Below are 25,684 nucleotides of genomic sequence, written 5' to 3'. Positions count from 1 at the left end.
AAATCAGTTCTTGTCTTTTTACGGCAGGGGTTCCCAGACAGGGTTCCCCAGATGTGGTTGGACTAAAAGGCCCATCATCCCCTGCCCATAATGCCCAAGTCCCATCATGAATGGAGTGCCTGTGTCTGTGTGTGTTTGTGTGTCACTGTCAGGCGAAGTCAGGAGGGCCCTCAGGCAGGGCCCCCTCTGCCCCTAGGTTGGCCCCACTGACCCCCAGATCCCCCTGAGGCCGGGCTGTGCAGGAGGTGGGGTGCAGCAGCCCTTCCATCGGGGATCTGGCAGTTTCCTTCCCTCCCCCTCAGCTTCCCTCCTCAGAGCAGACGGGAGGAGCCAGAGACCAGCTGCTTGCTTGCTTGCTTGCTTGGGGCCAGGAGTTCTGCCTTCTGCGGCTGCATCCATCACCCCCCCTTCCCCCTGGATCTCTCTCTCCTCCTCCTCCTCCTCCTCCTCTTCCTGCTGCCGGCCGGGCTCTGAGCTCCCCAGGCTGCACCACCCTCCGCTTGTGCCCCCCCCCCCGCCTTCCCTCATCATCACAGTCTCCCACCCGCAGCCCGGCTTCCTGAAGTCCTCGGAGTGCTGCTTCAAGAGCGGCCAGGAAGGGAGGAGCTGCTGCAGCTGCATTTCCTTTCCATGCCCCGCCTCTCAGCTTCCTGTGCAATGCGTTGTGGGATAGCCCCCCCCCCAGGGATTTGGGGATGCTGACAATAGCCTGAAAGGGTTGCAAGAGGAGCAGCTGAGGAGGAGGAAGCGGAAGAGAAGGCGGGGGGGGGGGGTGAAGCGCTTGGAAAGGAGGCAGAGCTTGGAGGAGGCTGCAGAAGCCAACTGGGCCTCATAACGAGCAGGACTTTCCTGAGTCTTCAGGGGCCTCCTTGAGTCTGCAGAAGGGTGCAAGAGGACAGCGCTGCCTGAAGGATTGCACCTGTTCTTACACACACACCGTACCAGCCTGAAGGACTCTGGGCTGCTGCATGCTTTGGATAAAGAACAAGGTAAGGGAGGAAAAGCAGCAGCAGCACCCGGGGAAGGGGTGGAGGTGGTGGTCTCTCTCTCCCCCTCCCTCTCCCAGCCACCCAGCAGTCTTTTCTGCTGTCAGAAATGTCCCGGCATGGCTCTGAGGTGTGCAGCCAGCAGCATCCACCTGTCCAGGGCATGGAGGTGGGTGGGGAGAGAGAGAGAGAGGCCAGGAGGGTTTGCAAGAAGAGAGCCAGCCTGGTGCAGAGCTTAGAGTGCTGGACTAGGCCCTGGGAGACCCGAGTTCCAATCCCCATTCAGCCTCATGAGACTTGCTGGCTGACTCTGGGCCAGTCACTTCTCTCTCAGCCTCACCTACCTCACAGGGTTGTTGTGAAAGAGAAACTCAAGTATGTAGTACACCGCTCTGGGCTCCTTGGAGGAAGAGAACGATGTAAAATAATAAATGATTATAACTCTTTGCTCCAACCCCAGATCAACCCCCAAAGCTCTCAGCAACCAGTCAGTGTTGAGCTGGGGAAGGGGAAAGTTTCTCCTTGCCATTCCTATTGAACTAATGATTCTTTCTTTCCTTTCTACTCCTGTTTGCAAAGAGACCAAAGGGCCAGTTCAGATGATACTTTTCAAGGTGTGTTGAGTATATCGGTAGGGGTTTCCCCCCAATTCCCACTTCAGATGAAGAGCCCAATACGGGTTGAGTATCTTCTTCCAACCACTTCTTTCGAATCCTACTGGACCTGGCTTGCTATCCCAGACGCAGGCCTATCCCTCTCCTCTCTCTCTATGGTTCCCAGGCTTGCTTTGTTGTATCTCCTGCTTCAAACAGGAGATCTATGCTCCTTCCCATAGATATAAGTCCCTAAAACACTAGAGTCATGCAGAGTGATCAGCTGTGGAGATGCCATTCTTTTCCAAGGCAGAACTGAGAACTTTGGCTCTGTCTTCTATCTGTCTGCTAGCTTGAAGTACATCTTTGGAGATCTCAGGCTGCACCCCAGGGGTGTGTGATAGATATATCCTTGCATTTTGAAAGCATTCCTCCACAATCCAATTTTTTCTCTCTCTCTGTGACTCTAGCCTTTCTTTCCTTGGAGCTTTCTTGCTCCTCCATTCTTTTCAAAAGGAGAGTTTCCCTGCATTTTCTGGGGAAAGGATGCTATTTTGTGGGGTTTAAAAAAAATTGTTTTGCTAGTCTGCATAAGTTATGGAACCTACCTACAAAAACAAAACCAATGTTTTAGTCTTTTGAGGGTTGGTCTGGGAGTTCATGTCCGAGAGTGAGTGAGTCCCAAGCAGCTTGAGATAGAGAGATAATAGTGAGCTGGGGAAAAGGCCTTTGATAGGCAAGGATCCTCACAGTTTCCAAGCCCACAAGCCCAGATTTCTGCTGGGAATGAAAAGATAGTTTTGAAGCTGTAAGTGGGGTCCTGGAAGGTGGGGAAGAGGAGGCCAGGGGTGACCCCTGTGCCTGAAGGGACCTTCCTGGTGGTCTGGCTTCCCCCACCCCATCATTGTATTTGAATGGAAGACTACAGGTGTGAGCCCTGCCAGATATTCCCCTTAGGGCAGGGGCGTAGCAAGGTTGGAGGGGGCCCAGAGACAAGATTTTAAAATGGGCCCCTCGCTGATATACACACACAAACACACTTCACAATATATCATGCACTCACACTCACATCCCCATTATGAATACGGTGAATATCCAGTTCACATTGAATCTAGTTTTTTACTCTCTGCTCCTGCCGATCTCCAAGAGACTCAGCACCTGCATGCTTGCATACAGAAAGAAGGCTCCGAGATCCCTGTCTGGCATCTCCAAGAGAGGGCTGAGAGAGAGTCCTGCCTGCAGCCTTGGAGAAGCCCCTGCCAGACTGTGAAGACAATACTGAGCTAGAGAGACCAATGTTCTGACTCAGTTGAAGGCAGCTTCCTATGTGCCTAAGGAGCACAGGCTGGCATAAGGCTTTTTCTCCCGCCATTTTACTTCTTACAACAGTCCTGTGAGGTAGGTTTGGAGGAGACAAAGTGATGGGCCCAAGGGCATCCACTGAGCTTCATGACTGAGTGGGAAAGGATTTGAACTTGGGTCTCTCCCATCCCAGTCAACCCACTTCTCACTCTCCTTCTTTATCTATTCATTGATCTTATGTTTCTATACAAACTGCTTTAAGAACTTTTAGGGTTCTCTAATCCTAGGTATAATTAGCAAACACAATTTGAAGCCACCTGCATGACTTGAAAGCACCTTCAGCCCATCTCCCCAGTCATTAGAGCTGGAGTGAAATTCTCTAGATGCACCCAGAGAAGCTCCGACAGGCTCATCTGGCTTTTTGCTCTGAATCAATCCCCTTGATCAATTCATTGGGGAACACACACACCTTTGCCCTGGAGGAAACGAGGTCTCTGTTGGTTGCTTTTCAGCTGTTATCTAGAAGAAAGACTAAGTCTGGAAGGGTGTTGAATGAAACCCCCACCAAAACTTAGGAAATAAAGGGGGCTGCTTCCATCTTTAGTGTGCAAAAGGGGCTAATAATAATAATAATAATAATAATAATAATAATAATAATAATAATAGCCATCCCTCAGTGTTTTCTGGTGTGGGAGAGGGAGGCATGGAGAGAAGAAAGAAGGAGCCATGGTGTCTGGTCATACTAATGGACCCTGCGGCTTCCCAAGTAAAATTGGAAATCATTCTCCATCACCGGCAGGAGCTTGGAAGTATGTCCAGTAGGAATCCCTTGAACAGCTGTAGATCAAGCTGATCAATGGCTCTTGGGCCTTGAATAACTATGTCTGTCCCATTTTTCTTGGGGCGAGGACAGACAGAAGCAGGCTATGTAGTGCCTTTCAAAGAAAAATCTCCCCAAGCAGTTCACACAGAAAAAGTAGAGCAGAAGCTTGAGAGATTCCGTTCCAAGGGGACATTTGAAAAAGCTCCCCCTGCTAACAGCTGCAGGCCAGGCCACTTGGAAATGCAAGTTCTGACTGGCTTAGTTCATGGTGGCTTTGAATAAGGTCCATCTCACCCTCCAGCCGGCCTCGTCATTCAGCTCTTTTCAACACCCCCCTCATTTTGGAGCCTTTTTCTCTTCTGAAGCCCAAAGTGGCCATATTGCACTCCCTAGGCAAGTCTCCGCTCGCATATGGGATGATCTGGATAGCTCTCTGGTCCCTGTTCCCCATCTGCTCCATGACACTGACATCTCCTAACAGGTGCTGAGCGCCACTCAGGGTTAAGTCCAGGGTCATCTTCTCCCTATTTGGTTCCATGACCAGCTGTTCTAAGGCACAGTCATTTAGTGTATCTAGAAATCGGGCCTCTTTGACCCAGATGGGAATTTGCCCATTCCAAGGGAGGGTGGTTCAAGACACCCATTTTCACAACTCTGTCTCTCCTGGATGCCTCCCTGATTTCCTCCTTCAGATCATTGTCTAAGAGGGTTTAAAGCTGTTTCTATTTGCAATCTCTTCTCCATTCTTTTCTTAATTTGAGTCCAACAGATTTTAGAGTAATCATATAGCCATCAAAGGTGGAAAAAGCTTGCCAAACATTTCCACCTCATAAGTGGAAACATTTCTCATAGCGTTCTGAGCAGAATGGGTTTTCCTTCATTTCCACCTTCAATGGTCCACCTTCAGTGTAGATGCTGCTCCACTGAGGTAATTCCCAGAGAGTTGGGATGCTGCAGCCGGAGTCCTAAAGGGCATCACTGGGGCTTCTTTTGGCAAGGCACAGTCTACCCCCACAGGCTATTGGCCAGAACCCCACAGTCTTCCTAGGTAGTAGCTAGACAGACCTACAGGGCGCATTGCCAAGGTTCTCTCAGCAAGGTGCAGTCCTCCATGGTGGCCACACCACTGCACTGGGCAATGTGGTGAGCATCAGGCCAGAGCCAACGTCCTTGTGCACAGGCCACTGGAAGCCTTCAGGTGCTTCTTCCCCCCGGGTGTGGGCTGGATCCCCTCAAGTGACCCAAGTCAGTTGGTCAGCCAGCAGTTCTAGTCCCGGAGCCCCTTTTCTCCCCAGGGGACCTTCAGTAAGAGCCGCCTGAGAGCCCCCCTCTCCCCTGGGCAGCAGCAGCTGGGCTGATGCAACGTCCCAGGAGAGCAGCTCACAATTCTGAGGCGGCCTGTGATTCTGAGCTGGGCTCTCCCGCTGCAAGTTCTACCTTCACCTCTGGTTTCCTGCTACTACCGGAGGGAGGCGCCAAGAGGGTGGTTTGCCTGCTCCCTTATTAAGCATCCGCTAGGAACCCCGGGAAGTCACCCAGCTCAAATATGGAAGGCTTGCAGCCTGGGGCATGTCATGAGTGAATGATCTCGGTTCCTGGAGCCACCTGTCTCCCCTGGGAACCTCCATGGGACATTACCAACCCCAGGCGGGGCCCCAGGCTGCCTCCCTGTAGGGAGGTCCATCAGCCCAGCCCTCATTCTTCCCCAGTTCTCCAAGAGCAGAGTTTTCTGGTTTGCCCCATTGATTACATAAATAATGTCATCCCATGGTTCCCACGGTGGTTGCAGTGAAAGAGGAAAAAACCCAAGGAAACTGTGTCTTGTGTATCTTGCTGGGAGAGTATATGAAAGAAATACAGAGAAGAGGCTATGGCAGTAGGGATGTGTGAACAAGTTCGATTCTGAACCTGTTGGACATTGAACTGGTTTGGTTTTATAGCTCAGTATTGGACCAACCCCACCCCAAGTTTTGTTTGATATTGAACCGAACCCCCTGGCCTGTTTGAGAGGTTCTAAATTAAATTATTATTTATTTATTTTTAAAGGAATATAACTTGCCGCCGCTGTTCTGGGGAGCTTCTCCGAGGCCACATGGGTTCTCCGAAGGTCCTCCCTCCCCCACCAGCCTCTGTTAATGTCCAAATTGCCTGGTTCAGGCAGTCTTTGGCCCATTCCGGTCCTGACTTCTGTCACAGTGGCCATTTTGGAGGCTGCCGCATAGAGACCCATTGGGCCTGTGCGGGTGACCCATAGAGACCCATTGGGCCGGTGCAGGTGACCCATAGAGACCCATTGGGCATGTGCGGCAGCGGGCAGGTCTAGAATGGGCTGAAGACTGCCCAAAGACTGGGCAATTCTGAAATTAACAGAGGCTAGCAGGGGGAGTGTCCTCTGAAAAGCCCTCTGGAGCAGCAGCCATGAGTTATATTTCTGAAGAACCAGTGTGGTGTAGTGGTTAGAGTGCTGGACTAGGAGTGGAGACACCCAAGTTGAAATCCCCATTCGGCCATGCTACTTGCTGGGGGACTCTGGACCAGTCATTTCTCTCTCAGCCTTTCACAGGCATAGACAATAAAATAAACTTGACTATATACACTGCTCTAGGCTCCTTGGAGAAAGAGTGCAATATAAATGTGGGGTGGGGTGGAAAGGGGGGTTAAAAAACCCAACCGTGAACCTAACCAAACCAGGGGCTTCGGGGTGCACAAAACCGAACATGCCCAGGCCAGTTGGAGTCTGCTCCAGATTCGAACCAAACTGGACAACCTGGTTTTGTGCAGAGCCCTATTCCTCTCCCCAACCAGATACAACTCTCAGGTTGGGGAGAGGAGGTTGGAATGTGTCTGCAAAGGGAGGAGGTTGGGAAAGGGTCTGGTGGAGGAGAGGCCAAACTGGCCAGGTCTGATCCTTTCCCACCTATCAGAAGCTTGAGTTCAATGTAATTGGGGTACAGAGAACAGACGAGAAACTGGGGGGCGCTGATGGCACGTGTGGGAGAGAACTGATGGGAGGGTCCAGCTCTCTGGCAAATTCTGTCTCCAGTCCCAATGGATATCTCCGCAGATCACTTGGATGGTTCTCGAGGGGCAGGGTCTTCCCACTTCTCCCTGGGGTGTCATATGTGAAACCTCTTGCCCATCTTTGGGGTTGTGGCCGATCTAGAGTTGTCAGGTGTCCATCAAGTTGTCCTCTGGTGTTAAGCAGGGTTAACTCTTGCACCCCACTGTTTTGGGACAGGCCCGGAGAGCGGCTAGTGTCATGTGAAGTGTTCTCTGGCCTTGATAGATCAGCAACAAAAAGCCTATATCTCTGTCCTGGCCTTTAGGGCTGGCCTCATTGATGTTGATGGGAGGAGGGAGGGAGGAGCACTCTTCCTTCTAATACAAACAAGAGCTGCCAAAAGGCCTGGAAGATGCAACAATTAGCACCATAACAAGCGTGAATTACTTCCTGCTAATTTCTGTTCAGTACGTCTGGGAAACATCTAGCCAGTAACAAGCTGGCACTTTGCTTGAATCTAAAACATGAGCACAGTTGCTAGAAGCCTTGTAGAGAGGAGGAGGCTTTAACATCTGCTTCCCAGAGACAGTGGCCGCCCAGTGGTGAGAGCCTGTGTGGTTGCTGTCTGCTGTGGTCAGCTTGCCAGCCTGTGTGCCCCCTAGCGTGTGGGGCTCTGGCTACCCTGCAGGTTTGTATGTGCGGGATCGGGGCCAGAGGGGGTGAGTCAGCAGTTCTTGAGGGTCAGCTGCTCAGATTAGCTGTCTTTCTGGGCTTATAAAAGGACGGCTGGCCTGTGGCGTTGGGCCTGCCACCGGTGGGGTCACACCGAAGGGGCAACACTAAAGGGGGTAGCCCTTTTGTGAGAGCCCCTTTAGGGGGCGACGAGGGCCAGGGCCTGATGAGATTTGGCTTCTGTAGTTTTCAGATCCTGGGAGTTCCAGATGTGTCTTGTTTTGTCTGGGGATGGGGAGACAGGGGTTGTGTCCACTGAATGTGGGTTGGCTATGATGGGGTGGTCAGGAATAGAGGAAGTAAATTTGGCAGGTCAGCGCGTCATTACAGGGGAAGGGAAGTCGGAAATCTATGAGCTGTTTTCCCTTCCAGCTGCCCTGCCAGCTCTTTGACTTTGGGGAGCAGTGTGGACCTCCCACAGACCCTTACCTTGCTCCTATGTAGTGCCAGGTCTGTCCAAAATAAGTTGGAAACCATCCATGACTTGTTTGGGGGATGCTGGTGGCCCAGTCTGGTCCCAGCTTCTCCCTCCAGGGTATTCTGTTGAGGAGCAAGTGCGGGGACATGAGCGCAGAGGTGGAGTGGCTGGGCTCTATAAGAATAACCTCTCCCTAACCAGGATCCCTGGGGAAGTGCCTGACCATACTGAATGTGTGTACCTAAGTTTGGGGACCAGGGATAGACTGGGACTTCTCTTGGTTTACCGATCGCCCCACTGCCCAATGGAGTTTCTTACTGAGCCAACGGACTTGGTCTCAGGTGTCTCCAAGGGTTGTGGTCCTGGGGGACTTCAGTGTCCACTTTGGGACCAATTTGTCTGGAGTGGCTCAGGAGTTCATAGTGGCCATGACGACTATGGGCCTATCCCAAAGGGTCTTGGGACCAACGCAAATTGCAGGTCACTTCCTGCTGAAATAAGAGCCACCCCATCTCTTACAACTTTTAAAAGGGCAGTCAAGATGCATTTCTTCACCTAGGCTTGTAATTAGATATTGTTTTAATAGTTTTGCCTTTTTAAATTTAAATTGTTGAAATGTGTCAATCTTTATTGGTTGTTTTTATTGTTTTGTAAACCGCCCAGAGAACTTGTGTTTTGGGCGGTATAAAAATATTATTTTTTTTATTTTATTATTCAATCGTTAGATAAATAAATAAAGCCAACCAGTGAAGGTCCTGGTTCTGTAATCTGCAAGGTCACTGAGGCACGTTGCTCAGCTTCCAAAATATTAGCTTGTTCAAACAGCAAGATTCTTGGTTGTTGCCCATAGTCCTTTGGTGGGGGCAGCTTATAAGAGAATACAAAATACAAGTATCAACTGGATATTAATAACAATATTTTATAAGGCATTGCTAAGGAAATGAATAGATTAACAGGTTTAGCTCAGTAGTTTCAGTAAGCACTTCAGAGCCCATGTTGTTTCTCAAGGAGAAGAGACACGTGCAGACAGGATCTGGGCCATTGGCTCGTGACAATAGGGTCTCCTTCAGTTTCCTTTTCGATCCCAGGCTCTAACTAGTTTTCTCTTTCGGGGTACTGCAGGTAAATGTTGGGAGAGGAAGAATGATAGAAACCCCATGGATGGAGCTGCTAGATGGGAAAAAAGGAAACAAGAGAGGCTAAAAACTGGAGAAAACTGGGAGAAGAGGAATCAATCCAATGCTTTTCAGTATGTAATCCAGCAAATAATACAGCAAGCAGGAGAAAGAAGCCTGTGTCCTCCGTGTAGGAAAAGCTCCTCTACTGAACTCAGCTTTCAATCTTAGAAGGAAATGAACGCAAGGAAGAAACCACATAAATGCCTGGAATGTGGAAAGAGCTTCAGCACGAGTGGAGAATTTACTATACACCACAGAACTCACACTAGGGAAAAACCACATAAATGCTTGGAGTGTGGAAAGAGCTTCAGCACAAGAGCACATCTTATTAGACACCATAGAACCCACACTGAGGAGAAACCACATAAATGCCTGGAGTGTGGAAAGAGCTTCAGCACAAGTGCACATCTTATTGTACACCATAGAACCCACACTGGAGAGAAACCACATAAATGCCTGGAGTGTGGAAAGAACTTCAGCACGAGACCACAACTTACTGTACACCACAAAGCCCACACTGGGGAGAAACCACATAAGTGCCTGGAATGTGGAAAGAGCTTCAGCACAAGTAGAAAACTTACTATACACCACAGAACCCACACTGGAGAAAAACCACATAAATGCTTGGAGTGTGGAAAGAGCTTCAGCCAGAGAGCACATCTTACTATACACTGTAGAACACACACTGGGGAGAAACCACATAAATGCCGGGAGTGTGGAAAGAGCTTCAGCACCAGTGGAGAACTTATTGTACACCACAGAACCCACACTGGGGAGAAACCAAATAAATGCCTGGAGTGTGGAAAGAGCTTCAGCACAAGTACACAGCTTATTATACACCACAGAACCCACACTGGGGAGAAACCACATAAATGTCTGGAGTGTAGAAAGAGCTTCAGCCAGAGAGCACATCTTACTGTACACCACAGAACTCACACTGGGGAGAAACCACATAAATGCCTGGAGTGTGGAAAGAGCTTCAGCACAAGTACAGATCTTATTAGACACCATAGAACCCACACTGGGGAGAAACCACATAAATGCCTGGAGTGTGGAAAGAGCTTCAGCACAAGTAGAAAACTTACTATACACCTCAGAACCCACACTGGAGAAAAACTACATACATGCCTGGAGTGTGGAAAGAGCTTCAGCACAAGTACACAACTTATTGTACACCACAGAACCCACACTGGGGAGAAACCACATAAATGCCTGGAGTGTGGAAAGAGCTTCAGCACAAGTACACAGCTTATTATACACCATAGAACTCACACTGGGGAGAAACCACATAAATGCCTGGAGTGTGGAAAGAGCTTCAGCCAGAGAGCACATCTTATTGTACACCATAGAACCCACACTGGGGAGAAACCATATAAATGCCTAGAGTGTGGAAAGAGCTTCAGCACAAGTACACATCTTACTCTACACCACAGAACTCACACTGGGGAGAAACCACATAAATGTTTGGATTGTGGAAAGTGGTTCAGAACAAGTGGATATCTTAGTAAACATCACAGAACCCACACTGGGGAGAAATCACATAAATGCCTTGAGTGTGGAAAGAGCTTCAGCCGGATTGGAAATCTGCAAACACACCATAGAACCCACACTGGGGAGAAACCACATACATGCTTGGAGTGTGGAAAATGCTTTATCCAGGAAGCACATCTTACTGTACACCATAGAACCCACTACGGATGTTCATGAACCAGTCCGGAGGCCATTCTAGAGGTGGTGCTTCAAAGGTAGTGCTGGCTCAAAGATTCAGCGCCGGTGGTGTGGTAGTTCTTTAAGGGCAGTGGAGGGTGCACTTACCCCTCCCTCCACTTCCCCCCCTCTGGCACTCCATTTTGAGCAAAAACGCATGGAGCAGCAGTGTTCCTCCCTACTGCCCCTTTCCTCGTTCTTGGCTGGAAATGGCTGGAAGTAGCGCATGCGCCCATCACGATGTGTGCTCAGTATGTACATGATATGGGTGCATGCGCAGGGGCTTTTCCTGGCCAAGAACAGGGGAAGGGGCGGCAGGGAGCTATGCTGCCACCCCATGGGTTTTGCTAAAAATGGAGCTCCGGTGGGGGGAAAGCGGAGGGAAGGGTAAGTGCACCCTTCCCCACCCTTAAAGAACCACTGCCCCCAACGTCAAACTGCATCTCCGCGGTTTCATGCACACTACTAGAACCTACACTGGAGAGAAGCCACATAAACAACAGAAGCATGGTGGAACAGTGAGAACCAGTGAGACACTTTTATCCCTTCATATAAACTCTATAGAAAAGGCAGGGAGGGGCGCCTTGGAGGTGGAGTAGCACTGTATGTTAAAGAAGGGATAGAATCTAACAAGCTAGAAAACCTAGTTGTTCTGGAGTCCTCCACAGAAACCCATACAAGGCCTGAAAGGGAACGTGCTACTGGGGATGTGCTATTGCCCTCTGGATCAAAACGCTGACAGCGACTGGGAGTTGCAGGAGGAAATCAGGGAGGCATCAAGGAGAGGCAGGGCTGTAATAATGGGTGACTTCAATTACCCACACATAGGCTGGGTAAATTCAGTCAGGTAATGACAAAGAGGTCAAATCAGATACGCTGAATGACTGTGCCCTAGAAGAGTTGGTCTTGGAACCAACCAGAGAGAAGGTGACCTTGGACTTCATCCTGAGTGGCAGTGGCACCCAGGACCTGGTGTGTGATGTCAGTATCCTCAACCCTTTTTAGCGAACAGTGACCATAGTGTGATCAAATTCAGCATACATACGGGGAGAGAATCACCAAGGAAGTCTAACACAGACATTTTGAATTTCGGAAGCGGAAACTTCTCCAAAATGAGGAGTATGGTGAAAAGAAAGCGGAAAGGGACAATCAGGAGAGTCACTTGGCTACAGAGTGCATGGAGTTTACTCAAAATCACAATACTAGAAGCCCAGTTAGATTGTATACCCAAAAGGAGGAAAGGTACCACTATGTCCAGGAGGATGCCAGCATGGCTAACATTCTACAGCAATGTGCAAAAACATGTATGAAAATGTACTTCATTATCCTTAATGCATGAAAATGCACTTCATTATCATTAATGGATTCTGAATACAGAATCTGGATCCCCTGTGTACCAAACACAGATCAAGTGCTATTTAGCCATCCAGAGCATAGGCTAGAAGTTCAAACTCTCCAGCTCACAAGGAAGCCATAAAAGGGAAGAAGACTTCCTTCCGAAATTGGAAGGCCTGTCCAAATGAAGAGAACAGAAAGGAACACAAACTCTGACCAAAGAAATGCAAGGTGACAATAAGGGAGGCAAAAAGAGAGTTTGAGGAACATTTAGCTTAAAAAGTCAAGGGGAATAGCAAATACTTCTTTAAATGCCTCAGAAGCAGGAAACCTGCCAGGGAGGCGGTTGGACAATGACGGAGTGACGGAGTGAAATGATGGAGAAGTTCCTAATTATGGCAAGATTATGAAAAATTAGTTTCTAAAATGTATAAACTGTTACTTTTGGAGGAGACAAAAGAGCAAGTGGTCAAAACAACTATGATAAAGTGGGCTCAAGATGTGGGACACAATATAGAAATCGCAACCTGGGAAAAGTTATGGGAAAATGATTTAAAATTTACTGCTTGTTATGCTTTGAAGGAAAACTATTATAAAATGATGTACAGATGGTATTTGACACCAGAAAAACTGGCATTAATGTATAAAAATGTTTCAAACAAATGTTGGAAGTGTGGGTATTCTGAAGGTACCTTTTTTCATATGTGGTGGACCTGTGGGAGGGCTAAGGCCTATTGGGACATGATATATAACGAATTAAAGAAAATATTCAAAATGACATTTCCTAAGAATCCAGAATCCTTCCTGCTGGGAATAACACAAGGTGTAATTTCTACAAATAATTTAACATTCTTCATGTATGCTTCTACGGCGGCTAGAATAATATATGCACAGAAATGGAAGAGTAATGAACTGCCTTCAAAAGAGGATTGGTTGATCCTCATCAAAGACTCCTGAGGAAACTTAGCAGTCATGGGATAAGGGGACAAGTACATGTGTGGTTTGCTAACTGGTTGAAAGACAGGAAACAGAGGGTAGGTATCAATGGAGAGTTTTCACAATGGAGGGAAGTAAGAATTGGGGTTCCCCCAGGGACTTTTGTACTGGGACTGGTGCTTTTTAATTTATTCATAAATGATCTAGAAGCAGGGGTAAGCAGCGAGGTGGCCATATTTGCAGGTGATACCAAATTTTTTCGGGTAGTGAAAATCCATAAGTGATTGTGAAGAGCTCCAAAAGGATCTCTCCAAACTGGGTGAGTGGGCGACAAAGTGGCAAATGTGGTTCAAGTATAAAGTGATGCACATTGGGACGAAGAACCCCAACTTCAAATATATGCTGATGGGATCTGATCTGTCGGTGACTGACCAGGAGAGGGTTCTTGGGGTCATGGTGGACAACTCATTGAAAGTGTCAACTCAGTGTGCGGAGGCTGTGAAAAAGGCCAATTCCATGCTAGGGATCATTAGGAAGGGGACTGAAAATAAAACTGCTAATATTATAATGCCCTAATACAAAACTATGGTGTGGCCACACCTGGAGTACTGCGTACAATTCTGGTCACCACATCTAAAAAAGGACATTGTAGAACTGGAATAGGTGCAGAAGAGGGCAACCAAGATGATCAGGGGGCTAGAGCACCTTTCTTATGAGGCAAGGCTACAACACCTGGTGCTTTTTAATTTAGAAAAAAGACTGTGGGGAGACATGATAGAGGTCTATAACATCATGCCTGGTATGGAGAAAGGGGACAGAGAGAAATTCTTCTCCCTCTCACATCACACTCGAACTAGGTATCATCCCATGAAATAGATTGCCAGGAAATCTAGGGCCAACAAATGGAAGTACTTTTTCACAAAACACATAATGCACTTGTGGAATTCTCTGCGACAAGATGTGGTGACAGTCAACAACCTGGATGGCTTGAAGAGGGGTTTGGATAACGTCATGGAGGAGACGTCTATCATCGGTTACTGGTCGGAGGGCTTCAGGCCACCTCCAGCCTCAAAGGCCTGATGCCTCTGAGTACCAGTTGCGGGGGAGTAACAGCAGGAGAGAGGGCATACCCTCAACTCCTGCCTGTGGCGTACAGCGGCATCTGGTGGGCCACTGTACGAAACAGGATGCTGGACTAGATGACCCTTGCAGGGCTGTTCTTAAATGCCTGAAGTGTGGAAAGAGCTTCAACCTGAATAAACACCATAGAACGCACACTGGGGAGAAACCACATGAATGCCTGGCGTATGGAGAGACTTCAGCACAAGTGGAGCTCTTACTGTATCCCATAGAACCCACATAGAGAAAACCACGTGAATGCTTGGAGTGTTCAAAAGAACTTCAGGAGGAAGGCAAGCCTTACTGCACATGAACAAACTCACAGAGCATAATAACCATAAGTAGTAGTTTATATACAGCACATACCTGGGTGGAGCCTAAGTAAGGGCAAGTGAAGCCACAGACTAAGTAAGGGCAAGAACTATGGGCAAAGTTAAGTCAGAGCCTAGTAAGGGCAAGACATCATCAAACCCCTCCCACTGAAGGGCATGATGTCACCACAGCAGGGAGGAGTTGAAAACCCTCCAGAGAACATGCCCAGGCATGCCCAGAGCCTCCTGTACTATGAGGCCTACCCACCTGACCTGTGAGGACCAATAGGAAGGTGGTCCCTGCCTGCCGTTCAATGACTATAGTGTTGCTGCTGCATGGAGTATCCTACAAGGCTTGTAGCATAGTACCCATTGCATAAAGTTAACAATTCAACTGTTTGCTTGTGGGTTTGATTATGGAATCTCCTCAGAGTCCTAATGTGGCAACAAATCAGCCAGATTCTACACCTAAGCCAAGAAAACGTTATATTAGCACCAGTTCAGATGATGAACCACAAGGACCTCCTGTGAAAACCTATGCTGAAGAACAAGCTGAGACGAGGGAAATGTGGCAAGAGATCCTGGCAACCATGGCAGCTGAGCCACAGGTAAATATATTTTACAGTCTAGGGTGTGTGTGTGTGTGTGTGTGTGTGTGAAAAAAGGACATCAAACTAATAGTCTTTTCTTGTCTCCCTTTAGAATTCAGCCCTTTTGAAAAGTCTGAAGCCTTCTCGTGTAGCAATGCAGAAATTCTTGGGTCTGAATATCAATGAAGAACCTTATATTGCCCCTGCGAGGCGTAGAGGGGCTATGAAAAAACTTGTGAGAGTTGTCATCTATGGAATTATGAATTATTGCCTGAGGTGTTACGCCAGGGATGCCTGTTCTGGCTGCAGCATTCGTGCCCCGGTTCAAGAAGACCATGACTGCTTACGCTACTCTGAGAAACAAATTTCAACCTTTATTAAGATTCTCTGTTCTAAATTATGTCTTAAATCATTTTTCCATCTTTTAGTATGTTTTGGCTTTGCAATAAAATGTTTGGTTCTAACCGAGGAAATTGTCCACGAATCTCTAATTATTTTTACTAAACTTCATACTTCTGATAATCCACACAATGTTCTGGACAATATTTTGAGACCCGGGGATGTGCAACTGTATGGATTTGTTAACAATGTTATACAAGAAAAAGATTATAAAACATTTCTGAAGTCTCTACCACCTCAATAAAGATGATGATTTTTGAGAGAGAAAAGTGGCTGTCTGTCTCCCTGCATTCATGAGTGCTGGAAGGGTGGTGGGGGAGCAGGCTGCTGTCAGGAGATAAGACAGCAGCCTGTGTGCTGGTCTGTGTGCGAGAAGTGGGGGGGCTAGGGAGGCTGTATTTTAGGTCTTAGTCAGGAAATTAAGGAATGCATTTCTAAACAGTTCTGTTATCCAAAAAGCATGCCTTCTTCAAAGGTTTTAAGCATGAGAGCCGGGGGGTGGGGGTGGTTTAGCAATTAACACACACATACAGTACTAATTAAAGACATCAAAATTACTCCATCCTGTAGAGGCTAGAGAAAGCTAGCAAGCTACCATTGGCTTTCTCTGTAAATAAAAACTATTTTGAGAGAGTAAATGGAGCTTGTCTCTAAAGTTAAAGGATGGATTAAGTTAAAGGAGCTAGCATACTGTCATAAGAGAAGACCACTGTTAGGTCTTCAACAGAAAACTCATTTCCTGTGGAGCTTGGGATACAAGTAACACATAGACACTAATAAAAAAGCATCAAAAGACTTGTAGAGGTTAGAGAAATCATGCAATCTACATAGGGTTTCTGAGAAAATAAAAAGGCATTTTTTAAACAGTTCTGGTATTTTTTAAAAAAAAACCTGCCAGGGTTCTGGTATCAAAAAAACGGCCAGGTGTGAAAATGTGTAAGTATGAGATAAGACCCAGAGGGTCCCTGTGTGTAAGAAGGGGGTGGGATGGGGTGGGAGTTAGAGAGGGATGGTCAATGCTGCAGGTTTACTATAGGCTAATTTTCTATAGAGCAGCTAAGGAGGCCAATAGAAATTTTTCCCCATCCTTGTTTTCTAAGAAAAAGCTATGCTTTTTGAGAACAAGGACACACTTTTCTGTCCCCCTCGATAGCTATTGGTGCATATTCTATAGGGGGGACTGTGCAGACCAATCCAGAGGGTGCCCAGCCCTTTCTGATGTGAACCCCTGGGGGGTTTAAATGCTTGTGCTACACCAGAATTCACCCTCTTTCTCTCCGCGAAGACCCCCAGAGAATCACCAAGTGGTAAGTCCATGGCCATTTTTTCTTATCTGATCCTGAGCATGTGCTCAGCCTTGCTGAGCCGTTAAATTTTTAAATATGTTTCAGAACTGACTTGTATTTATTAATGTCTGCTATAATTAAAGAACTGTTTAAACTGTGTTCTTCTTGTATTTCAAATCCCCTGTTCAAACCTCTCTTTTAAAATCTCCCCTCAGTTTTTTTTAATTAATAGTTAAGCATTTTTTAAAAGCACATGGTGCCTTGAAGCCATGCTTTTTATTTAAGCCTACAATAATAATAATTTTGTTTAATAGGGTTCTATAATTATGGATATGGTTTTAAATACTTAAGCCTATTTTAAATAATTTTCAGAGCTGAGCTTTATCTTTTAAAGCTTTCTATAATTATGGATATGGTTTTAAATACTTAAGACTATTTTAAATATTTTTCAGAGCTGAAGTGTTTAAAGTGTCTTCTCCTTGTATTTCAAATCCCCTGTTCAAACTTCTCTTTTAAAATCTCCCCTCAGTTTTGTTTTTTATTATTATTAATAGTTAAGCATGTGCTTATGTATTAATAGTGAAGCATATTTTAAAAGTATGGGCTGATGGTAATTTTAAATATTTTTTATAGTTAAACATGCTTTAAAATACATATAGTTAAAACATGCTTTAAAATGCTTTTTAAATATTTTTCAGAGCTGAGTTTTTAATTTAAACCTGATATAATGATATCTATTGTGTCCTACAGTCATTATTTATTATTGTTGTTGTTGTTGTTGTTGTTTTCAAAGCACATGTTCTGTTCTAAACTCACTCTGTGTTTTTTAAAAACATGTAAAATGGATTTTCTCAGAAACCATTTTTCACTCAATTCTTGTCATTATACCCTCGTCTCTGACCGTTTTACACCCCAAGCCTTGTCACTGCTTCCTCCAGCATGCCTCAAACGCCCCCCCTAACAATGTACTCTCAACCAAACACGTGCTACCCCCCCACCACATGTGCTTTCATCCAACCACACGTGCTCTCACCCTACCATGTGCTATTCCTCCTCCCCCCTCCTCCTCCCCCCACATGTGCTCTCTCTCTTCTTCTTCTCTCTCTCTTTTAAGTGATTTATATATAATTCTTGTATTTCATATAGCCTGTTCTGTTCAAACATCTTTTAAACTATTCCATCAGAGTTTTTTGAATAGTTAAACATACATTGTGTTTGTGCTTAAATAAAGTACATACAATTCATAAAAGTAATTACAATTAATTCTTTTTATATATTCTAGCCATCCATGTAGATATACGGCACAAGAACAACTTGCTTATGCAGCTACACATAGAAATATGGATACATCAGACTATGATTCAGCAGGTAATGATAATAATTAATAGGCATTATTATCACATATTTGTGAATCATGTGTATTAGTAAGTATATATATATATATATATATATATATATATATATATATATATATATATATTCTGTCTTCTATAGATGACTTTATACTTACACAGCGGTCTAATTCACCCATGTATGAACCCTTAACTCCCCTCCCATCTGAAGAAGAAGAAGAACCTGGACTAGTAGCAAGAGCAGAAGCAGAAGCTCACAGGGCACAGTGTAAATAGTAGTAATTATATATCCTATATCTGGGAGCTAGATTTGTACACGTGTATGTGATAGACCCCGAGTAACAGTATATTGTTCTGATTTTAGCCAAACCAAATACCTCAGCAGGAAGTGTGAAAAGAAAGCAGCTGTTTGAGGGTAAGAAACACATGTTCATTATCCTTATTAGGATCAAACAGTTACAAACAGCTTAACAAAGAATCTTCCTCACTCTTAACAGTCAAACAAGTACCAGAGGAAGTGCCTGAGATCCTTATCACAGATGAAGATCTTACAGGTTAGGAAACATGTCCTAACTAACACACTGATGATGCATATCATCAATGTGCTAATAGGTTAACAAATAATCTACCTCTCTTCACAGTCAACCAAGTGGAATTACCAGAGATCATTATCACAGATGATGATCTTACAGGTTAGAAAACAAACCCTAACTAACACAATGCTGGTGAAGCATATATGTTATAGGCTCTGTGTAAATGTATATAATTTCTATCCTTTCTTCTGATTATAGGTAAGCCCAAGGTCTCTGAGAAACAGGGGCAGCCGTCTGCAAAGGGATGCAATGGCAAGTAACTTTTCACTCTATGATAGTTTATAATTATGCAGTTGCAAACAGGTGAACAGAGAATCTCCCCCCACCCCCTCTCCACAGTTAGCCAAGTAGCTGGGGATTCTGGTGTTAACAACAGCGTACAGGAGCTTCCAGGCAAGAAAATAACAACCCCTAACTAACACAATGATGAAACACATATGTTTTAGGCTCTGTGTAACACTATTTTATTTATTTTTAATCACAGGGGAGCCAGGTACCTCTGAAGGAGGAGGGAGAGTGAAAAGAGCTTTGAAAAGAAGACATCTTGGCCTGCGTAAGAGAAACAAAATATTAATCCTAATAATGTTATTTATTCCATTTCTATACCACCCTTCCAAAAAATGGCACAGGGAGGTTTACACAGAGAAATAATAAATAAATGAGATGGTTCCCTGTCCCCAAAGGGATCACAATCTAAAAAGAAACATGATAGACATAAGCAACAGTCATAGACCTGTATAAATAAATATATTCATAAGCTATAAGGTCTTGAGGAATAAACGTATGTATCTTGTTCTTGTTTATAGCTCGAGAGAGAGATATCTCAGAAGGAGCTCCTCCCATGAAGAAATCAAAAAAACAGGAACATGAGGAATCGGGTAATTGATCTTTGTATTAGTACCCCAGCCCCTGTAATGCCTTGGGTAGCAACCTTAACACATAATTATGTTTATATACATACCTGGGTGGTGAGCCCCAGGTGTATTAGTTTTTTTAAAAGTGACAAGACTTATATCAGTAGCAGGGGTTAGGGCTTATAGTTTTCTAATACCCGTGTATGTGTTCTTGACTTTAGAACTTGCTGGTGATGCTGTGCAACAGAGTCCTGACCAAGCCCAGGTGACCAAATTTGCAAAGGAGCTAATTGAAGCTGGTGAACATCTAACTCAGTTGAGCCGTAAGATAACAGAAAATGAAAACATCATCACAGAGAAGCAGAAAATTGTCACGAGGTTCAAGCAGTACCAATCATACATAACAGAATTTCTGGAAGGAGATGTCAGAAGATACAATCTGCCTGGCATGGCTGACTTTCTGAAAGATATTAAAAATGAACTGATGTATCCCTATAGCATAACTAGATGTGCCACACTGTGGGGAGGGGGTAGGACACTAAACTCTGATACACAAACTGATTCTGATTCTGTACAATCTACAGAAACAGAAGCAGAAACTCTCCCTGAAACACAGAACACTGTTGATTCAGTTGTGAGTTACCACTCAGACACTGATGATGGTGAAGGTGGTGATGTGTACTTAGACCCTATCAGGAATTGGGAAAGGCTCAACAACCGCTACAGAGCCCGTGAAATGTATTTTGAATTTCGTTTTGTGAATTTACATAGAGCACGCTCCTATCATGAAGCCATTGCTGGAATACACACAGCCATTCAGAGTCTACTAGACACGGTAAATGGGGTGATAGGCCCCAATGATTATGTTCAACTCAGATTACAGGGTGACCGCCTGAATAATCCTCTGTTTACGGTCAGAAGAAACAGGAATGAGTTAAGTGCTGAGGAATACTTAACAGCCATTAGCAACTTACTCCAAAGTTATGCTGAAATCTTGGGGGATGATACTTTAAGGTTAAATGTCGTAATAGTAAACCCCCCAGAAGGGGGTGCCCGAAGATCCATAATGACCATCCCTTATAGTTCTATCATAGAGAGAAAACAACAACATTTGATTGATGCTCATATACAGGGTACCAATCTCTGTTTTGCCGGTGGGGTCCTGACCCTGCTGTCTAATAGTCCTACACTTGAACAAATAATAGTTGATGCTGAGAAAATGCACATGGACCTTGGTTGGTCACCTCAGAAAAAGGTTTCCCTACCTGATGTGTCAGCTGTTGAACAATATTTACAGGTCAAGATACCCGGTGTTCACTGGAATGGCACTAAGTGGGGGATTTTTAAAACTGATGAGCAAAACTACACAGACACCTGCTACATGCTGCTGTACAATGATCACTATTATGGGATTAAGAATATTAGTGGGTTCTTTGGGTCCAGAAACTTTTGTCAGATATGTAGTACACCCTATTCTCACACACATGATTGTATGTACACGTGTCGGCGCTGTTTGAGAAAAGAGTGCCCTAAAAAAGTAGGGAGGATACACAGGTGCCCCACATGCAAACTGCAGTGCAGATCCAAGGCCTGTCTAACCATACACGAAAAACTTGCATCAGAGGAAAAGGTAGATTGCACTCTGAGAATATTATGTTCAAAGTGTGATCATTATGTAGATTTAAACCATGAATCTAAAATGGTGTGTCAAGGGAAGCAGTGCCGTACGTATTACTGCTACCTAGGGAAAATTAAGCAACCTAAACTATCCATCAGATATGTCTTTTATGATTGTGAATGTAGACAGGAAAGTGGCATACATATACCAAATCTAATTGTAGCAAAAGCTTTTAAAGAGGAAACAGTGAAATCTGTTCCTAAAAAGAAATGGAAACCAGCTGGTGAGAGTTGGGAATTTAAGGGGGACACCTGTCTAAAGGACTTTATTCAGACATTTACCTCAGACCTGAGTTTCAAGAAAACCCATTTCATATGCCATAATTTTTGGGGATATGATGCCTATCTAATCCTAGGAGGGATACTCAAAGAAAAGTTTGATGTTGATTTGATTACTCAAGGTGGCAATGTCATTTACCAATGGCCCTGGTGAAGTTACCCAAAGCCATGGGCTTCCAAGAGGCTAAAGGATATTTTCCCCACTTCTTTAATACAGAAGAAAATTGGGAATATGTAGGGGAAATGCCTGACACCAAACATTATGGTGTTTACAGCATGATGCCCAGTGAAAGGTCAGCATTCCTGGCTTGGTATGAACAGAACAAGTCAAACACCTTTGACTTGCAGAAGGAACTGGCCGCTTACTGTCATCAAGATGTAAACATCTTAATGCAGGCCTGTACAACATATAGACATGAGCTCATAGAGATGACCCTCCGAACCATTCCTGTGTGCAAGGGTAAGAAATGGGTCTTTGAGTGTGTGGGTATTGATCCTTTTCAATACCTCACCTTGGCTAGTGTGTGCTTAAAAATGTATCGCTACAAGTTTCTTGAGGAGGGCAGGATTGCCATACCCTCTCCAGATAATTATCACAAGCAGTGTAAAAGATTCTCCACACCCTCTATTCAGTGGTTGGCATACATAGAGCAGAAGGAAAAGATAGATATTCAGCATGCTTTGAAGGGTGGGGAATTTAAAGTTGAAATCCCCAGAAACCTAAGGTACGTTGAAGATCTAGCCAAAGAGTATTATCTCGATGGCTATTCTGTCATAGATGGTAAGAAGACAGCCTTTGAGTTTAATGGATGCTTTTGGCATGGCTGTCCCCAGTGTTATGATTCACAGGCCCAGCACCGCCTGCTGGCCAAAACATATGAATTTCTTCACAATGGTACAGAAAGAAAAGCAGCTGTGCTAAAGAAGATGGGTTTTGAAGTCAGATCTATATGGGAGCATGAGTGGAATAACATCCTAAGAACCTCTGAAGAAGTGCAGAGTTTCATGGCAGAGCAGCAGTTTCCAGAGCCTCTGCAGCTCAGGGATGCATTATTCGGGGGTAGGACCGGCTGTGTTAGCTTATATTACAAAGCAAAGAGGATGAACAGATCCATTATAGGGATTTTACCAGCCTGTATCCTTTTATTATGAAACAAAGAGAGTACCCTCTTGGGCATCCCAAAATCATTTATGAGAACTTTGGACCCCTCTCTGACTATTTTGGCTTAGCCAAAGTGAAGGTCTACACACCCCGGGGGCTTCCCCCCCCCATACTAGCCGTCAAGGTGAGTGGAAAACTCATGTTCCCTCTATGCATGACCTGTGCAATTACTAAACAGTTGGAAGAATGTGAACACACGAATGAGCAGCGGGCGCTTACTGGTACATGGTGTACAGTCGAACTGATGGAGGCTATGGCCAGGGGGTATAACGTTGTGAAGATCTATGAGGTGTGGCATTTTGAAGAAAAATCTGACAAACTCTTCACAGGTTATATCAATACCTTTCTCAGGCAGAAGCAGGAAGCATCGGGGTTTCCCCAGTGGTGTGTTAGTGCGGAGGATAAAGAGAAATACATCCGCGATTACCATAAAAGAGAAGGAGTGCTCTTGCGCCATGATCAGATTGATGTCAACCCCACAAAGCGTCAAATTGACAAATTGTTTTTAAATTCTTTGTGGGGTAAGTTTGCTCAGAGAACAAACCTGCCTAACACATCCATTCTGAGGGACCCTGATAAGTTTTTTCACTATCTGTTTTCAAATAAGTATGAGGTTTCAATGTGTGCGTTTATTGATGATGACGTATGCTGTGTTTGTTGGAAACATACCCAAGACCGCATAACAACCTCAGGTACAACCAATGTTTTCCTAGCCTGTTTTACAACAGCCTATGGCCATCTAGAATTGTACCAACTGTTACACAAACTGCAAGACCGCTGCTTATACCATGATACACATTCTGTGATATTTGTAAGCCATGAAGGTTTGTACAACCCTCCCCTCGGTGATTTTTTAGGGGAGCTGACAAGCGAGCTGCCCTCAGATCAACACATCACTGAGTTCGTGAGCACCGGTCCTAAATCTTACAGGTACAAGCTGACTGGGGGTGATACCTGTGTAAAAGTCAAAGGAATAACTTTGAATTATGCGAATAATCAAAAATTAATTTTGACACTCTCAAAGATCTTGTCTTTGCCTACACTGCTGGTGAGGACCCTCAGCATGAGATTGTAGTGGAACAGAAAGGTATAGTAAGGAACAAAAAGCAGTGGACACTCGAAACAAAAACTCTAAGGAAAACACAGAGGGTTGTTTTTGACAAACGTGTCATTGTTAACGGGTTTAAAACAGTGCCTTACGGTTTTTAAATGGATACCCGCTGGCAGCACCCCTTCTCAGCCATTCTGGCTGGCCCTAGTAACTGTGGCAAAAGTTTTTTTTTAATAAAAAAACATGTTGGACAATGCTCACACTGTCCTATCTGTTGTTCCTGATAAAATTGTATGGTGTTATGCCTGTTGGCAGCCTCTGTATAAAGAACTGTTCTGTAAATATCCAATCATTACCTTTGTGGAGGGAATACCCTTGCAGCTGACAGATGATGAGCTGTTACCCCCCAATAAAAACTGCTTTCTTGTACTGGATGACCTTATGGCTTCTTGTTCTGACAACATTCAGATTGAAAAGGGGTTTACTCAACACGTTCACCACCGGAACCTGAGTATTTTTTTCATTACACAAAATGTGTTCTGTAAAGGAAAAGCCACACGTACCATAAGTCTTAATGCTAAGTATATGGTGCTCTTCAAAAATCCTAGGGATAAGTTACAGATTGTAACTCTGGCACATCAAATTTTCCCAGGCAATGTCAGATATTTCATGGAGGCATACGCTGATGCTACTCAAAAGCCCTATGGTTATCTGGTTGTGGATTTAAATCCTGAAACCCCAGAATCTTACAGGCTCAGAAGTGGCATTTTCCCTCCTGACTGGCCAGTGGTGTACACCATGAAGAAAGTACAGCCCGGATACAAAAAGGGGAGGTCTTTAATCTTTGGTGACACATATTACAACCTGGCCTCCTCTGAGGGACATCATGTCTAAATGCGTGAAGAGAAATCTCGTCCTCTTAAAACTTATTATTAAAACTCCACCAAAGCAGAGAAAAGCCATTTTATGCTCAGCGTCTGATGACCTAATTGCTGCTATATCAGAGATAGCATTGAACACCTTGAAAGGGAACATTCCTTTATCCCCAAGACAGGTGAGCTTACTAAGAAGAAGACGCAACTTAATTAAAAACCTGAGTAACAAATGTGTGTGTCTAAGAAAAAAGAAGCTGCTTGTAAAACAATCTGGGGGATTTATTGCTCCTCTCTTAAGCATAGCCATTCCTCTGATAATGGGTCTTTTAACTAGACACTAATGGAACACGCTGAAAAAATGTTCTTGGTTCCTAAAAGTCAATTAGAAGTTTTAAAAACTAATTTTCCCAAGAAGGAAAACATCAGAAAGGGTGCTATCTATGCTTTAGACACTGGAATGCAAGGGGTTCTTCAGAGGACAGGTTTAACAGAATATGAAAAAGCTAAACTCTATGAAGCTCTACTTCAAAAATATTTAACCCATGTAAGAAAGGGCGATTAAGAGAAAGGAAAACTAAACCTGTTTCTACCACAACCCGAGATGGCTGCTGCTGAAGTTCCACATAGCCCGGATCCCTCCTTTCAGGAGATCTTGGACACTTTACCTGTGCGCTGTAGGAACTCAGCAAAGATTTTGTTAAACAAGCTGAGGCAGAATGCTCCAGTTACAGCGTGGGATGAGAGGGGTCATTTCATCTATAAGGGTGCTGCTGTTGAGGGTTCCAACTTGGTTGACCTGATCAAAGCATTCACCCAAGTTCATGCCCTGCACCCGAAACGTTTCCCTAAAGGCTGGGATCTGTTCATGAGCGGTTTGGCAGAGTTAAATGTCCCTACCTCTATTGCAGGAAACCCTACCAGCAGGGAGTTTTTGGAGCATGTGAAGAATCCAACCCCTGCAGCTAGCCCTCTACCCTTAACTCCTACACCCAGGACTCCTAAAATACCCGTGAGAACTCACTGGCTCCAGTTGTAACCTGTTACATAATGTGTCAAATAAAATTTTTCTCTGAAATATATTTTTTCCGGCTGGTAGTTGCTGTTTTTGCGGGTAAGGAATACAGC

General features: G+C 44.9%; 2 protein-coding genes across 10 annotated transcripts; both read left to right on the top strand.

Annotated features, from left to right (window-relative positions):
• The first annotated feature begins 677 nt into the window (after window positions 1-677).
• Window positions 678-15,093, top strand: LOC128337653 (zinc finger protein 420-like). Its single transcript, XM_053278884.1, has 2 exons — window positions 678-989; window positions 8,978-15,093. Exon 2 carries the CDS (start codon window positions 9,208-9,210, stop codon window positions 10,738-10,740), a length of 1,533 nt encoding a protein of 510 aa, XP_053134859.1. The 5' UTR covers window positions 678-989; window positions 8,978-9,207; the 3' UTR covers window positions 10,741-15,093.
• Window positions 15,094-16,442: 1,349 nt separating this feature from the next.
• On the top strand, window positions 16,443-24,113 carry LOC128337707 (uncharacterized). 9 transcript variants are annotated; one of them, XM_053278986.1, is made up of 10 exons: window positions 16,443-16,737; window positions 17,999-18,084; window positions 18,211-18,336; window positions 18,433-18,483; window positions 18,566-18,622; window positions 18,710-18,760; window positions 18,860-18,913; window positions 19,146-19,214; window positions 19,468-19,539; window positions 19,737-24,113. In XM_053278986.1, exons 2-10 carry the CDS (start codon window positions 18,057-18,059, stop codon window positions 21,623-21,625), a joined length of 2,397 nt encoding a protein of 798 aa, XP_053134961.1. In that variant the 5' UTR covers window positions 16,443-16,737; window positions 17,999-18,056; the 3' UTR covers window positions 21,626-24,113. The 9 variants fall into 9 exon arrangements, with proteins under 9 accessions (XP_053134961.1, XP_053134965.1, XP_053134964.1 ...); XM_053278990.1 differs by lacking the exon at window positions 18,211-18,336; XM_053278989.1 differs by lacking the exon at window positions 18,433-18,483.
• Window positions 24,114-25,684: the final 1,571 nt, after the last annotated feature.

This window comes from Hemicordylus capensis, chromosome 14, assembly GCF_027244095.1.
Source record: "Hemicordylus capensis ecotype Gifberg chromosome 14, rHemCap1.1.pri, whole genome shotgun sequence".
NCBI classification, from domain to species: Eukaryota; Metazoa; Chordata; class Lepidosauria; order Squamata; family Cordylidae; genus Hemicordylus; species Hemicordylus capensis.
Note: the sequence above shows the minus strand (reverse complement) of the source record. Positions and strands in the feature narration are given on the sequence as shown.